Source organism: Pelophylax lessonae (genome assembly GCF_965119305.1).
Source record: "Pelophylax lessonae genome assembly, chromosome: 2".
NCBI lineage: Eukaryota > Metazoa > Chordata > Amphibia > Anura > Ranidae > Pelophylax > Pelophylax lessonae.
Window position 1 is genome coordinate 488,410,854 of NC_138769.1, and position 15,820 is coordinate 488,426,673.

The window sequence follows — 15,820 nt, forward strand, 5'->3', positions numbered from 1 at the left end:
TAAAGGAATTGTCAAAAACTGTTTTTTATTTATTTTTTACACTTTTTTTTGGTGAATAAATAGGGGTACAATGTTCCCCATACTCATCCACATGGGGAAGGAGGGGGGTGGGATCTGGGTGCCCCCATGGGCTTCAAGATTCAGATAAGCCCCCCGCCCGCAGACCCCCCACTACCACAGCTCAGGGATGTGGGGAAGAGGCCAAAAAATGGCGTGGGGTCTCCCCCCAAAAACCATACCAGACCCTTATCCAAACATGCAGCCCAGCAGGTCAGGACAGGGAGGGAATGATAAGGTGCGTTACCCCCTCCCAAAGCACCTAGCCCCCCCTTAAGCACCTTGTCAACCCCCAAAGCACCTTATCCCCATGTTGAGGGCATGTGGTTTCATTCACATGGGGTGCCTCCTTGTTACAGGGGGCTTACAGATTCTAAGTCCCCTGCCCATAGATTCCCCACAACCACCGGGCAGGGCTGTGGGGAAGAGGCCCTTGTCCCTATCCACATGGGGACAATGTGTGTTGTTAAGGACAGGGTAGCCGGCTTCCTGGCTTGCTACTTAACAACCAGCTATACACAGTTTGTTATGGAGAAGAAAAAAAACAAACTCACAAAATGCATGCAACTTCTGTTTTTGGTGTGGGTCCATTGAAGTCTATTACAAGCAAAACGCAATCTGCTGCGGGGAAAAAAAAAAGGTCCCTGACCCTTTTTAAAAACACACTGGCTTAAAAGTGCATTGATCTGAACATGTGCCATAGGAAACCATGTTATTGCCTTTCTGCAAACTGCAGAACATACTAAAAAAACGCATTGGTGTGAACCTAGGGTTAAACAATGTGCTAAAGATTAATCAATCAATGATAAGTTGTTTTGGTAACAGACATGTTTGCCCCAAACCATATGTAGTATTTCATGGGAAGAACCTAATGATGTAGCTTGGTGTTGATAAAGTTATAGTTTGGGCTGCTTTGGGGCCTGGGCAGCTCGTAGTCATCAAGTCAATCATATGTTCTGCATTATATAAAAATGTGTTTTATAAGAATGTAGTGCCATCTGTCCAAAAGTTGCAGTTGAGCCTTTCAATGTGATAAGCACACTAGCAAATCCATGAAAAGGGTGGTTCATCAAGAAGGAATAGGGGGCTATGGGCTGCCCTAGGCAAAGGCCTGTTTTAAGGTCCCACTGAAATTTTGTAAGGGGAATTTGAAACAGAAACCCACAAGTATCTTGCAACTGAAGTTATTTTGCATGGAGAAGTGGTTACAAATTCAGTATTGACTGGTCAACAGGTAAAAAAAAATCCAATCAAGAAGTCGTTTCTACTACAGGGTGCATTACTGGCTTTTAATGCCAAGGGTGCACTTGCCTTTTTACACACTACTCCATTACATCTATAACATTTTTTTATTGAATAAATGAATAAAAAAAAAAAAGAAAAAAGCACATCTGTATTTTGTTCCTATTTAGGTATTTCAACGCTATCTGTATGCCCTGTTTAAATACAAATCTAATGTTTTCTTGTTCAAGTATGTTGAAAAAGTCAACAGTTGTCCTGGGGTGTACTTTATTTTTCACATGACTGAGTACGTATACTTTATGTTGGTGCAATATTAAGTATGTTAATGAAGGTGGAATACTGTTGTTAATATATTGAATTGTTTGTTTATTAGGGAATTTTTTCTGTCACATGTCCTCACCCTGACATCTTCCTTGTGGCCCGAATAGAAAAGGTCCTCCAAGGGAGCATTGCACATTGTGCTGAGCCCTACATGAAGAGCTCTGATTCTGCAAAGGTAATTGTTTGCTTACTAAATTGGTTTTTAATATATGCCTAGTAGAAGAGCTTTGTCATTCTAGAACAGTGCACGGTTACCATTAGTTAATTATACCAATACATTTACAGGCTGATATGCGGTAGAGTGAAAAAAAATTGTATTTGCATACTTTACACAATAAAATTTATTTTGGTGTTATTTTGCCCTTATAGAGATTGTATACGTCACTTAGGTCAGTGTCTCACAACCTTTTTTAGTCAAGGCACCCTTTAAAAATTGTGGACAATCTCATGGCACCCTTTAAAAATTATGAACAATCTCAAGGCACCCTTTAAAAATGGACAGTCTCGAGGCACCCCATTCTAAAATGTAAAAACAATTCTAATAGTTTTACATACTGCAGCAATAGCCACACAAGTAGAACACCCAACATTTATTCTTCCAAAGCAAATACACTTTTTCAAACTGGTACCGACTAGTTTTCCAATGTTTCTTCTCTCCCTCAGTTTTTCTCCATTACTCCGCTAATGTGACCTCAACACTGATAGAGAGGGGAATACAAGGATGCAGTGCAGATGACTGACATCCTCCATATTAACTAATGATGCTATTGGTTGTTAGGACACAGACAGCTAGAAGGTTGTAATGGTGCACAATGAGAACCTGTGGCTTTGTGTAACTAAAAGGCAGGCTTCATCCACATGCATATAGTATACAATTTTTGGACAATTGTTGAGCATTTTGCTAAGGCACCCCTGTAGACACCTCAAGGCACCCCAGGTTAAAATGGCTATCTTAGGTAATTGAGGATTCATGACTGTCAGTTGTTCAAGGTTTGTTAAAAAGCAGTGTTTTATTTTATTTTTTTTTTAGCCTGAACAGGGTGAAACAAAGTTTCACGTTCTCGGGTACTCGCCTTGTGCTCCCTGCTCACTACTGTCACCGATGAGCCCTGTTCTCTATGGCTTGGCATGCTCCTGAGCCCTGCGCGTGGCGCGCTCTTGAGCCCTTCATTCTTCTGAGAATGGCGTGCTCCGGAATCCTGTGTAATGCATGCTTAGTTTTTAACAATGCCCCTGTAAGACTCTCCCACTGTTGGTGTAATTTGGCCACACCCACCATTTGATGCTGCATGCTGTGTGTTGTCCCCCCCCCCCTCCCATGTTGGGGTTGAAATGCGTTGGTGTGGGGAGGGGGCCAGTGGTTGAGTTTATACCTATTCTCCTAGAAAAGCATTGATATAAACTTTTTTAAACTGATGTGTATTGTCTCTTTGAATGTTTCTGATAAGGTGTATGCTGTGCCTATGCCAGGACCCATGTGAAGATGTTTGCCTTTTCCTAGGCCTTACATGTTACCTGTCTGTGTTGTTACCACACTGCAATGCAGCCAAGAGGTGCTGAGAGCTGTGATAAAATTCAGACATTTAGCATTTTTTTTTGCAGTGCACAGGAAGACACCACATGTCAAAGCGCAGAGTGCATGTACTGTAGTTTGTCCACCACCAATGGTTTATTATTTAACCACCATCATTGATCCTCTAGGAAAAGTTTGAGATGGGTACATATTTCTGTCCTTGAGGTTTTTTCTTTATATTGTTTTGTGCAAGTTTTTCTGTAAATGGACATGGTGGTCACAAAGTCCAAGAGGTTGTTAGGTGATGCAAACTAGCTTCTCTCCCATTACGTGGAAAGTGGATAAGAATGTCTACTGGTTATTTTTAGCAATGTTTTTTTTCTTTTTTTTTTAAAGTACATAAAAAGGTATTCTTTAACCACTTAAGCCCCGGAGGATTTGGCTGCTAAAGGACCAGGGGTTTTTTTGCGATTTTTTACTGCGTGACTTTAACGGACAATTGCGCGGTCGTGCGACGCTGTACCTAAACGAATTTGACGTCCTTTTTTTCCCACAAACAGAGCTTTCTTTTGGTGGTATTTGATCACCTGTGCGATTTTTTGATCACGCGCTATAAACAAAAAAAGAGCGTAAATTTTGCAAAAATAACAATATTTTTCACATTTTTTTATATGAAATTCCCCAAAAAAAAAAGTAAAAATCAAAATTTTTTAACATTTTTCGGCCAATTTGTTTTATGCTACCTATGTTTGGTAAAAAAAATCGCAAAAAGCGTATTTTGATTGGTTTGCGCAAAAGTTATCGCGTTTACTAACAAAGAGAAAGATTTTTGTCATTTTTGGTGTTTTTTTTTTTAACGCGTAATGGCGGCGATCTGCGATTTTTTTTTCGGTACTGCGACATTGCGGCGGACAGATCGGACCCTTGACTGACATTTTTGACACTTTTGGGGTTACCAGTGACATTACTGCAGTAATCAGTGCTATACATATGCACTGTTACTGCAAAAATGACACTGGCAGGGAAGGGGTTAACTTTATTGGGAAGGGAGGGGTTAAGTGTGTCCTAGGGGCGTGCTTTCTACTGTGTAGGGACATTGCTATTGGTGTAAAAGCAAAGATCCACCGTTCTACATAGTAGAACGGTCAGATCTTTACTTTTACACAGGGAGAACTGACAGGCAGCTTGTTTACACAAGCTGCTCTGTCTTTCTCCCTTCACAGGAGCGATCGTAGTGTGGCCGGCGGACATCGAGTCCGCCGGTCACACGCACTGACTTGCCTGTGAACGAGCCGCGGCGGGCGCGCGCCTCGGCGGGCGCGCGCCCGCTCGCTATAGGCTCGCAAGTCAGTGACAGGCGAGTGACGTACCGATACGTCACTCTGCCTGGCCGGGGCTGACCGCCGCAGTATATAGTCGTGCGGCGGTCGGCAACCGGTTAAGAAATGTTGGAGAAGTGCATATTTGACTAGGGCCAAAACACTGTTATGTTTTTTTTTTTTTTTTTGTTAGCTTTACATAGATTTTTTGATCACGAGCCATGGTACTTTTCAGCTTTTTTGCAAATCTGCGTTTACATGAGCTTATGTTTGAAGATTTTGACACTGGTCACTGGTGTCTCATGTCACTAACTAATCTTGAACGACTTAATTCTTCTCAAATCTAAGTAATCTATCTGTGCACGGATGTTATTTCTATATGCTCTAGATTAGACTGCAGGTTTTTTTTTTTCTCTCCAAGGGTACTGCTTGAAGGACAAATTCTGCTTAGTGAAACCAGTCGGTCTATTTTTCTCTACATGTTTGTTGATTATTTATTTATAGTGATTAAGGATTTATAAGAAAAGCACTGCTGTATCCTTGCATATTATAATGGCTGTAGTGTGTCCACTGCTAATGGTTTATTTTTAACCACCTTCAATTGATATCTAGGAAAAGTTTGAGTAGAGCACATTATATGTTAAAACACTATTAAACCGCTAACCTGGGCTAAACTATCAATCAGGGTTTTTTGGAGCTGGAAGAGGAGAGATTACCTCTTTATTTCCAGTATGAGAGTTCTAAACTTCTAGGTCCCAAGAAAAGCTTATAAATTGTTTGAGCGCTGCGGTCATAGATGAATAAACAGCCAATCTCTATGTGCTGCTACTTTAAAATAAAAATTCCAAACAAAATAAATAAGTGAAAAACAGTGCTTACAAAACCACACAATTTCACAGTAGCGCAATATTATGAATGAATCCAATTCAAATCTTGTGAAAATAAATAGCAAAAGAATGTTATAAAAAGTGTCCATATAAATTATCACATCTATAAAGTGCAAACTCAAGTCTAAGGCCCCGTTCACACTGGGGCGATCTGACTTCCCGGGGCGACCTCCGAGGTCGCGGTGCGAGCAGCGCGCCGCGACCTCGGAACGGCCGGCACGGACTTCATAACATTGAAGTCTATGACGGTCGCTCCGGGTCGCCCCAAAGAAGCTCCGGACCCTTTTTCTAAGTCGGAGCGACTTGTGTCGCTCCTATTAGAACGGGTCCGCAGCTTCCCTATGGAAGGCGACCTGTGAGGCGGCCAGGTCGCCCCAGTGTAAACGGGGACTAAGTATGTGAAAACACGAGTGTATCATAAAGAGCCAATCAGTACAACATAAATCCACCACCGAAGTGATCAGTGTCTTTTCCACTCTCTTTGGGAATAAAGCTCACCAGATGCTGTTGTCCTTCACTCTTATGTCTGGCAGTTAACACTTTGTTGCATTCAAGAGCTGCTACATACCTTCAATCTCCATCCGAATTGTAATGCCCATTTCCACATGTGGGAACAAAAAGTCAAGACAGAGCCATTTGGTAGTGTAAAAACCTCTAGATACCCATTTTTTAAAAAGTATTGCACTTACATCATAGTAATATCACTTTCGCTTTCACATATAAAACATTAGGATGCCGAGTGCGTCAGTTTTGCTGTCTCATCATCCCCTCACACCGCACTTCCTGGGTCACCTTCTCAGCATCAGATCCCGTTGCCATGTAGCCACACGTTTCGTCACTTGCCAATTTGTCACAGGGGGTCAACAGTTCAGTGAGTAAAATAAGTATTTCATCCCTGAGCAAAACATGACTTAGTACTTGGTGGAGAAACCCTTGTTGGCAAGCACAGGGTAAGACATCTCTTGTAGTTGGTGGCCAGGTTTGTAGACCTCTCAGGAGTGATTTTGGTCTACTCTTTTTTACAGATCTCAAAATACTTAGGGTTTCTTGGCTGTCGCTTGGCAACTCGAAATATCAGCTCCCTCTATAAATTTTTTATAGGATTAAGGTCTGGAAACTGGCTAGGCTACTCCATGACCTTAATGTGCTTCTTCCTGAGCCACTCCTTTGTTGCCTTGGCACTATGTTTTGGGTCTTTGTCATGCTGAAAGATCCATCCAAGACCCATCTTCAGTGTTCTGGCTGTGATAAGAAGGTTTTCATCCAAGGTTTTACAATGCAGCAAAGTCTGTCTGAACCTTTAGCAGAGAAACCGCCCCAAAGCATAATGTTTCCTCCGTGCTGGACTGTAGGGGTGGTGTTCTTAGGGTCCTAGTCAGCATTTTTCTTTCTCCAAAACACGGTGAGTCCCCCTTCTCAAGAAGGCACATGTATTGAAACATTATGCTTTGGGGCTGTTTTTCTGCTAAAGGTACAGGCTGACTTTGCAACAATGAGGGGCCAATGAACGGGGCCATGTTTTGTTAAAATCTTGGATGAGAACCTTCTTCCCTCAGCTAGAACACTGAAGATGGGTCATGGATGGATCTTTCAACATGACAATGACTCAAAACCTATTGCCAAGACAACAAAGGAGTGGCTCAAGAAGAAGCACATTAAGGTCATGGAGTGGCCTAGCCAGTCTCTAGACCTTAATCCTATAGAAAATGTATGTAGGGAGCTGAAACTTCGAGTTGCTAAGAGACAGCCAAGAAATCCTAAGGATTTAGAGAAGACCTGTAAAGAAGAGTGGAAAAATATCCCTCCTGAGATGTGTGCAAACCTGGTCACCAACTACATGAAACTTCGTACTTTTGTGGTTGCCAACAAGGGTTTCTCCATTATGTACGAAATCGTGTTTTGCTTGGGGATGAAATACCCATTTTACTCACCGAACAGCAACCTAATTTATAGCATTTGTTTTATGTGTTTTTTTTTTTTTTTTTCTTGATTTTTTGTTGATATTCTGTGTCTATTATTTAAAATGCAACTATGATAAAAATTATAGACCCTTTGTTTCTTTGTAAATGGGCAAACTTACAAAATCTGCAGAGGATCAAATAATTATTTTCCCCACTGTGTGTGTGTATATGAATGTATATGTGTGTGTGTGTATATATTGTGGCAGTGCAACTAGTGGTGAGCAGGTATTTCTCCCAGGATCATCAACCAGGCAGGTTGAGAGGCTGCAGGAGGACTGTTTTACTGGGAGAAGACTGGGTTTGCAGTTTCCCCTATGGTGGATAAAGTCCAGTTGGGGACCTGGATTCTGGAGATTTCCAAGCGATCTGGGTGGGAGGAAATCTCCAATCCTGGGACCAGGTCTTAGGAACACCCAGCACACTGATTGTGCAGGTGGATCTGGGCCTTTTAAGACACAGGACCAGGGTTCTGGGCTCCACCCTCCTGAGGAGTCCTGGCGTGCATGGGAGAAGGGTGCATGTCTGCACGGTACAAGTGGATGGTGAGCCTTTGGGCTGGAACAGCGAGGAAGCTGGAGAAAGTGTGCTAACTGAGGTACTGTGTTTGTATAGGAACTCTGTTAGATGGCCAAGAGGGTCAAGGCTTAAAGCCTGAGCAGTGGTACTTCTAGAGAGCCAGATGGCTTAGTATTTTTCGTTTACATTATTGCTGTGGAAAGCTGAAACCCCTGCACAGGCAACTTTATGTTATTGGACTTATGTTCCTTTATATATTCCTTTAATAAAAGTGGGCCAACATGCCCTTAAACAGCACAACTGCATGGACTAAGCTCACTGGTAGGCTCTGCACTCAAGCTAAACACCCCAAATATCACTATATATATATATATATATATATATATATATATATATATATATATATATGTATGTATGTATGTATATATGAAAAAGTAAAATGCTGTCTCCTGTATACCATGGACAGGAGATCAGGGTTTACACAACAGTGACTGTGTTCAGCCCAATTTCTATATAGTGGACAACTGTTCTAACTATGGAGAGTGATGCAGACAAGGGTACTCCATAGGGATCCAGCTATGAAAAAAAAGCCCCAGGACCTCCGTAGTGTAGTATTTGTTTATTGTTATGATTTTATTTTATTTAAAGTTACCAAATGCACTCGCCCTGAGGTAGAGGCGTGTATGCCTCGAAATGTGTTCCCGCCTGCCTGCACATGAATCATGGTGACGTAGAGTGAAGGAGGTCCTTTTTCACTGCTTAATTTGCAGGTATCTGCATCTGTGTACAGTGGTCCCCCTGGAGCTGTAACCCTAATACACAGGTGCCAGAGTCCGGATTGATCCCCATGCCGGTAGCCAGAGCAGGGTTTTGTGATTATTCTTCTGCCGGCTTCTGACCCGATGTCCGCCGCTCACTCTGCGATCGTCGGGGGAGAGGGAGAAAGGCAGGCAGCTTGTGTAAACAAGCTGCCTGTCATTCTCCCCTGTGTAGAAACACTGATCATACGGTTCTACTATGTAGGACCGTTGATCAGTGTTCCTACAGCTCAAGCCACAGCCAATCACAGTTAGAATCATGCCCCTAGGGACACACACAGCCCCTCCCTCTCAAAGTTAACCCCTTCACTGCCAGTGTAATTTTACAGTAACGGTGCATATATATAGCACTGATTACTGCAGTAATGTCACTGGTAACCCCAAAAGTGTCAAAAATGTCAGTCAAGGGTCCGATCTGTCCGCCCCAATGTCGCAGTACCACAAACAAAATCGCAGATCGCCGCCATTACGCATTAAAAAAAAAACAACAAAAATGACAAAAATCTTTCCCTTTGTTAGTAAACGCGATAACATTTGCGCAAACCAATCAAAATACGCTTTTTGCGTTTTTTTTTTTATCAAACATATGTAGCATAAAACAAATTGCCCGAAAATGTTAAAAAAATTTTCATTTTTACTTTTTTTGGGGGGGGGGGGGGGGGGGGGGAATTTCATATAAAAAAATGTGAAAAATATTGTTATTTTTGCAAAATTGACGCTCTTTTTTTGTTTATAGCGCGTGATCAACAAATCGCACAGGTGATCAAATACCACCAAAAGAAAGCTCTGTTTGTGGGAAAAAAAGGACGTCAAATTCGTTTAGGTACAGCGTCGCACGACCGCGCAATTGTCCGTTAAAGTCACGCAGTGCCGAATCGCAAAATACCCCCTGGTCTTTTAGCAGCCAAATCCTCCGGGGCTTAAGTGGTTAATAAAATGTTTCCATATGGAGGTCCTGCAACTTTATTATTTTTTTTTTTTCTATTTGTATTAATCTTCACTCTTTGAAACAGCAGTTATGTAGTTCTTAAATTCTCTGCTCACAGAGAGTATAATTTGTCTGCCAAACCCCATTTTATTAGGGCTTGGCTTCTGTATTTTACAACCTTGTCATTTCAGCCTCCATATCATCTGTGCATAGTGTTGCCACATTTTCCTTACAGTATTTTCAATTTTTGTTTTTAAAATTCTTCATCTTAAGCCAGTTTTTGCAGCTTCTTCTCTTCCTTAAATTCAATAACACTCGGTTCTCAGGGAAAGGTGTGAATTCATCTCAGCAGGCGGTATATCTCTAGAAGATCAAGCTGCTTGCCACCTCTTTTCAGATGTTCTTTTGTACAATGCTCTGAAAAATATCATTTCTTTTTTTGTGCTCCTTTGTTTATTTCCCAGGTGGCTCAGAAGGTTTTAAAGAATGCCAAACAAGCATGCAGCAGACTTGGACAGTATAGGATGCCATTTGGCTGGGCAGCAAGGTAAGAATAGCCAAACATATTTAGATATCACTTTTCCAGCATTGCCTGCTGAACAAGAGATAACAGTTAATTCTTCCATCCATGCTAAACCGTGTGGATAGAGGAATTTACAATGCCAGTTATTATATTCAGCCAACGACAGCACCTATGGGCTGTCAAAATATCTGAACAGTGACTGCATCCAATAAAATGCAGTCATTGTTCGGCATACAAATTTTCACTTTGCTTCCTTGATTTTGAAATGGACTTTTGTTAAGCAGTATGGTGCCAACTGAGCCACCCACTGCTTGAATTGGAAATTCTCTGTTCAGGCAGTTTAATCAGTGTGCATAATCAGATCTCCATTGTGTTTTAAGAGGTTCTGCCACTTTTAATTAAACAGAAAGCTGCTGACAAGATATAAAGACCAGACGCCCAGAAGTCAACATATATTCTTTAGATTTCAGTCACCCGAATGTAGGGCTGGTTGGACAGGCAAAGCTAAAACCCGTTTAGGGTGGTCAGAGCTTGATCCTTAATTCCCCCCTTTTTCTGAATTTCTTATCACTATGATTGACTGCTTCATTGCCCAATTGAAATGTGCAAGAGGCAGAAAGGGACAGACTATTTTCAAAACCTAGCCTTTCGGGATAGGCCAGCATTAGGGTGAATAAAGAGGTACTGAAAGCTGTATCACCTCTGATTATTAGCCATTCTTACCTGTCAGCAGCTTTTTGCTTTCTCAAAGTGAAAGTCTTTAAAATGGTTCTATAATAATTTTCAGAATGATTTCCTAGTTCAAACATTACTTATACATTTTCTGAAATTGTAGTTTGTCACCTGCACAGAGTTCAGACATGAGGTTTTTTTTTTTTTTAATTTAATGAACCAAAATTGTAACATTTCAGTTTTCTAAAAGAATCAAATGGTTTCCCTTGTGTTTTACATTGACAATATATGAACTGAACACCGTTCACGTCATTCCACTAGACTATTAGAAGCAAGCCTCACTAGTTTATATTGGATTCTAAGGAAACATAATATCTGTTTTTTTTGGTGTTTTTTTTTTTGCAGACCGTTGTTCAAAGATAGTTCAGGAACACTGGACAAGACTGCAAGATTTTCTATTTACCGGCAGGATAGTAACAAACTTTCAAATGAAGATATGTTGAAATTGCTTGTTGACTTTAGAAAGTGAGTATGCTGGCATTTTTTATATATATATATATATATATATATATATATATATATATATATATATATATATATATATATATATATATAGATTGTATGTTTTTAGTGATAATATTGAGGATACAATAGCTGCCTTTTTCATTCTGTTTTTGATTGCCATGTTAACCCACTTTTTTTTTTAAAGTACTTTGTCACATACCTGAAATGGAGGTTTTCGTTTGGCATAGACAATTAAACGCTGCCCATACACTGAGCAAATTTTGCCCAGTACTTGAACCACAATTCAATTTGTGGTCACCACCTTCCCGCCTGACATCCTTCAATTCACAAATTCAAGAAGCCAGGTGAGTTCATGCACTGATGTGGACAAGAAGGCCTGGCTTGCAGTCTCCACTCAATTCATCCCAAAGGTGTTCTATCAGATTGTGCAGGTCAGTCAAGTTCCTCCATCCCAAACTCGCTCATCCATGTCTTTATGAACCTTGTTTGTGCACTGGTACGCAGTCATGTTAGAACAGGAAGGGCCCATCCCCAAACTGTTCCCACAAAGTTGGGAGCATGACATTGTCCAAAATATCTTGGTATGCTTACGCTTAAGAGTTCCCTTCACTGGAACAAAGGGGCTAAACCCAATCTCTGAAAAACAAATCCACACCATAATCCCCTCTCCACCAAATGAGTTGGACCAGTGCAGAAAGCAAGGTCCATAAACACATGGATGAGTGGGTGGAGCAACTTGACTGGTCTGCAAGTCCTGACTTTAAATCGATAGAACACCTTTGGGATGAACTAGAATGGAGAATGCGAACCAGGCCTTCTCGGCCATATCCGTGCCTGACCTCACTGATGCGCTTCTGGAAGAATTGTGGACGGCCTTCCCAGAAGAGTTGAAGCTGTTATAGCTGTAAAGGGTGGGCCAACTCAATACTGAACCCTACAGACTAAGATTTGGATACCATTAAAGTTCATGTGCATGTAAAGGCAGGTGTCACAATACTTTTGACAATATGTTGTTATGCAAGTATTTACTATGCTTGGGTAGAAACTGTATGGTTCAGGATATCACAGCAGCAGCACACCATGTGAAATTTTCCACAGTAAACAAACAAAATAAAAAAACAGTGCCGTGAATCCAAGTTAGAACAATGTATATCATAAATGGAAAGTCCAAAAGGGAAATGTTCAATAAAACAACGTCCCGCAAAACTGCCACAGATCCACTTCCACTGGTGGTCACTGTGTATATAGAAAGTGAAGAGCCAATCTCCCAACTGTGTGTGCTGTGAAGAAATGCCACCATGTGGCAGCATGCAAGGCTTACCGGATGTTGTTGACCCATCTGTAGCGGGTGGTCAATTTCATCAAGTAACTTTTTTCCTTTGAATATTTCCCTTTTGGACTTTCCATTTATGATACACATTGGTCTAATTCGGATGCTATTGCTTTATATGTTCAACATTTGGGTACAATAGCACAACACTGTTTTTTATTTTGTTTACTTTTGATAATATACCGGTAGTGTATGTTTCTTTTTGTATTGCTATTGCAAAAATCATTAAAGAATTTAAACAAAAACAATACCCTGTGTTTCCCTTTTGAAGCCTTGTCGTCAGAGACCCTTAAAAATACTATAAAACGTGGGTACATGGGCATTGCTGTCAAATTCTGACTTTTGCATTCAAACAGTGGTTCTCTGCCACTCATGTTTAGGCGCAATTCACAGCAAAAGGCTGTATTTGGCTTGATTTGCCTTTATCGTAAATGCATCTCCAAAGCTAAGTAGATCTAAGTCAGCCTCAGAAATGTCGTCCTCACTGCACTATTGAGGTAAATCTGCATTGGATGTTTGCGTGAAAGTAGCATCAAATGCAAAAAACCATGAACAGGTACAAAAGCTTCACGATCTCTGCCTTTTGTGGACAATGACTATACTGTCATCTAATGTTTTGTGTGTCTGTATGTTTTTTGCTTTTTCTACCAATATATTCTCTATGAGAATGTGCTGATGTAATATCGCTATTATGTAACAGCATTCTGTTTCTCTTTTTCAGGCCTGATAAGGTGGCCAAGCTTCCAGTTATTTTAGGAAATTTAGACATTCACATTGACAATGTGTCCCCTGATTTTCCAAGTAGGTGGACTGTTAAGAAAAATGTAACCTTATTAGTGCAATCCAATATGGTATAGCATTTATTTGTTGTTTCTGCAGATTACGTGAATTCCTCTTACATTCCTATGAAGCAGTTTGAGAGTGGTGCAGATACTGTGACATTTGAAGTAGAAGAGTTTGTTCCTTGCATTCCCAAACACACACAACCATTCACCATCTACAACAACCACCTCTATGTTTACCCAAAGCACTTGAAATATGATGGCCAGAAGGCATTTGCAAAGGTAAGAGAAATCCTGTTAGATTTTTGAATTGCTGGCTGTATTTTCTTTTTTGATTTTCTCTTTGAATAAAATGAATTTTTCCACATACCCACAGTCTGAGATAAGACTATAGCTGCATTCCTAATATGAATATATATCTCTCTGAAGTGGTACTACTCATTATGCATGGTTACTTGTGTTTCTTTTATTTTTAGAAGCTCTTTCTTCCATTTGTATAACATGCATGCAGACACACTCAGTTAAAAAAACTATTTTTGTAAGTACAGTGTTATGCCACCTTAGGTTCTGTAACTGTTGTGTTATGGCACTGACTGTGTGTGACTATTATTGTCCAAATGTTAAATCTATAGTTGGGCATTGTAAAGCTCCCCAAGTTTGGAATAATGGATACCCCCTTCTATGGATGCTGCTATTGAATTCATCCCAGTTGGGTCATGCCACCTTCTTGATCTGCTACTGTAGTTGTGAAGTTAAAATTAGGATTTGTCACACCAGGCATTGCCTTTTAGCCATAGGTAGTCTTGGATATAAATGCTTTTCTGTGGATTTCTCTTCTGCCATTCTTCCCATATTTTCCTCTCATATGGTTTGTTGCAAGCCAGTTTTATTAGGGTATTATTTGTATTACGGACTAGCAATTTTGCATTAGAATTTAAGCCTTCTATTGTGTCCTGTTTCTCCACAAAAAGGCTGCCTCCCATACAATTGTAATTTTGATCATTTGCTCAGACTTATTTATTGCATACCAGTTTAGAAATGCAAAGCAAATCTGCCTGCCCTACAGTGGGGTACACACTAGTAGAAAATTGGCCGAAAATTCCCATCCGAGGTAAAATTGTCCGATTTTCGCCTAGTGTGTACACAACTTTCAGCAGCCGATGCCGACATTTTGAACGAAAAAAAAAACGGAGGGACAAACACCGAAATTTTTTTCGTCCGTCCCCAGACGACCCATTTTCGTTTAATGTGTATGCAGTACGTACGTCCGTGAAAAATCAGATATGAAAGACCGCGCATGATCTGAAGTTGCTGACAACCCGGAAGTCTAGGAACAAATGTGCCAAAAAAAAAGAAAAATCGGACGAGAAATTTCGTGAACATTTATGCACTGTCAACTAAAAACGGTTATGAACGCTGAGAAGACAGAGAAAGTGAAGTGTGTACGGCCCTTAAGCAATGATCGCTACTTTTTTGTTTAGTTCTGCTCAAAGCTCACACTTGGTAATCTGTTCACATGTTAAGCAAGTGTAAAATTGCAGTTGGGCTAATGTGAACATTTTAAGGCTTTTTAACATCAATTTGCCTGTATTATGCCATCTTGCATTAGAGGTATTTAAAATTACTTGATGCTGTTGTTGTTTCATAAATATTTCTGTGCATGGTTCTTTCTTTCAGGCCAGAAACATAGCCATATCAATTGAATTCAGAGATTCAGATGATGAAGAGGCACAGCCATTAATGGTGTGTTTTACATGTATTTTTTGTGTTTTGCTTAATGTTAAATTTGTTTATAATGCAAATTAGAAAATCAGTAATACCGAGTAATTAAACATGTTTGCGTACTAATGTTCTGCTTTCTTGATTTAGCCCCTTTAGGGAGACTTCCATAAAAAAATATTAATAATCAAAAATATTAAAATTGAATCCAGTGCAAAGAGGTTTCTCAATACATTTGTTCACAATGCTTTTATTTGCAGTCTGCCTATAACTTTCATACAAGAAAATGTAAATATATAGCCTCTGCCAAAGGTAAAAATGTCTGCAGGTAAAAAGTACAGCCACCTTGTCTAGCAGTCTCCCAAATCCTGCAGTTATGGCCATTTGTCCTAACAGATTATTTAAAAAAGAAAATCCATTAAGAAAATGAATAAAGTTTATCCCAGAAAAGCTGTACATTTAAACATATTAATTAGAGCCAGGTACTGTGGTGAAGTGCATGCATGGAGCTGACCAATGGACAAGACCTGGACGAGATCTGGAGAAGATATCAGCAAGGTATTAATAAGTGGGAGTGCGGACCCCAACACCTGCTGCTTTGCACCTAAATGCCTTTACAATTCCACTGAAGCTGGTTTTGCACCTGTAGAATTAAGTTTCAGGCAAAGGTATAAAAATTGCCTTTTAAAAATCTCTTCATAGATTAG

At 40.3% G+C, this 15,820-nt stretch overlaps 1 protein-coding gene across 7 annotated transcripts in view; it reads left to right on the top strand.

Moving 5' to 3' along the window:
- Window positions 1-15,820, top strand: part of DOCK9 (dedicator of cytokinesis 9) — a 490,995-nt gene that overhangs the window by 302,089 nt on the left and 173,086 nt on the right. For all 7 annotated transcript variants that reach the window (XM_082245713.1, XM_082245711.1, XM_082245714.1 and 4 more), the window contains exons 13-18: window positions 1,673-1,795; window positions 10,027-10,109; window positions 11,163-11,282; window positions 13,334-13,413; window positions 13,492-13,676; window positions 15,072-15,137. In XM_082245713.1, coding sequence (XP_082101839.1) covers window positions 1,673-1,795; window positions 10,027-10,109; window positions 11,163-11,282; window positions 13,334-13,413; window positions 13,492-13,676; window positions 15,072-15,137 — 657 coding nt within the window. The remainder of the gene's footprint in view (window positions 1-1,672; window positions 1,796-10,026; window positions 10,110-11,162; window positions 11,283-13,333; window positions 13,414-13,491; window positions 13,677-15,071; window positions 15,138-15,820) is intronic.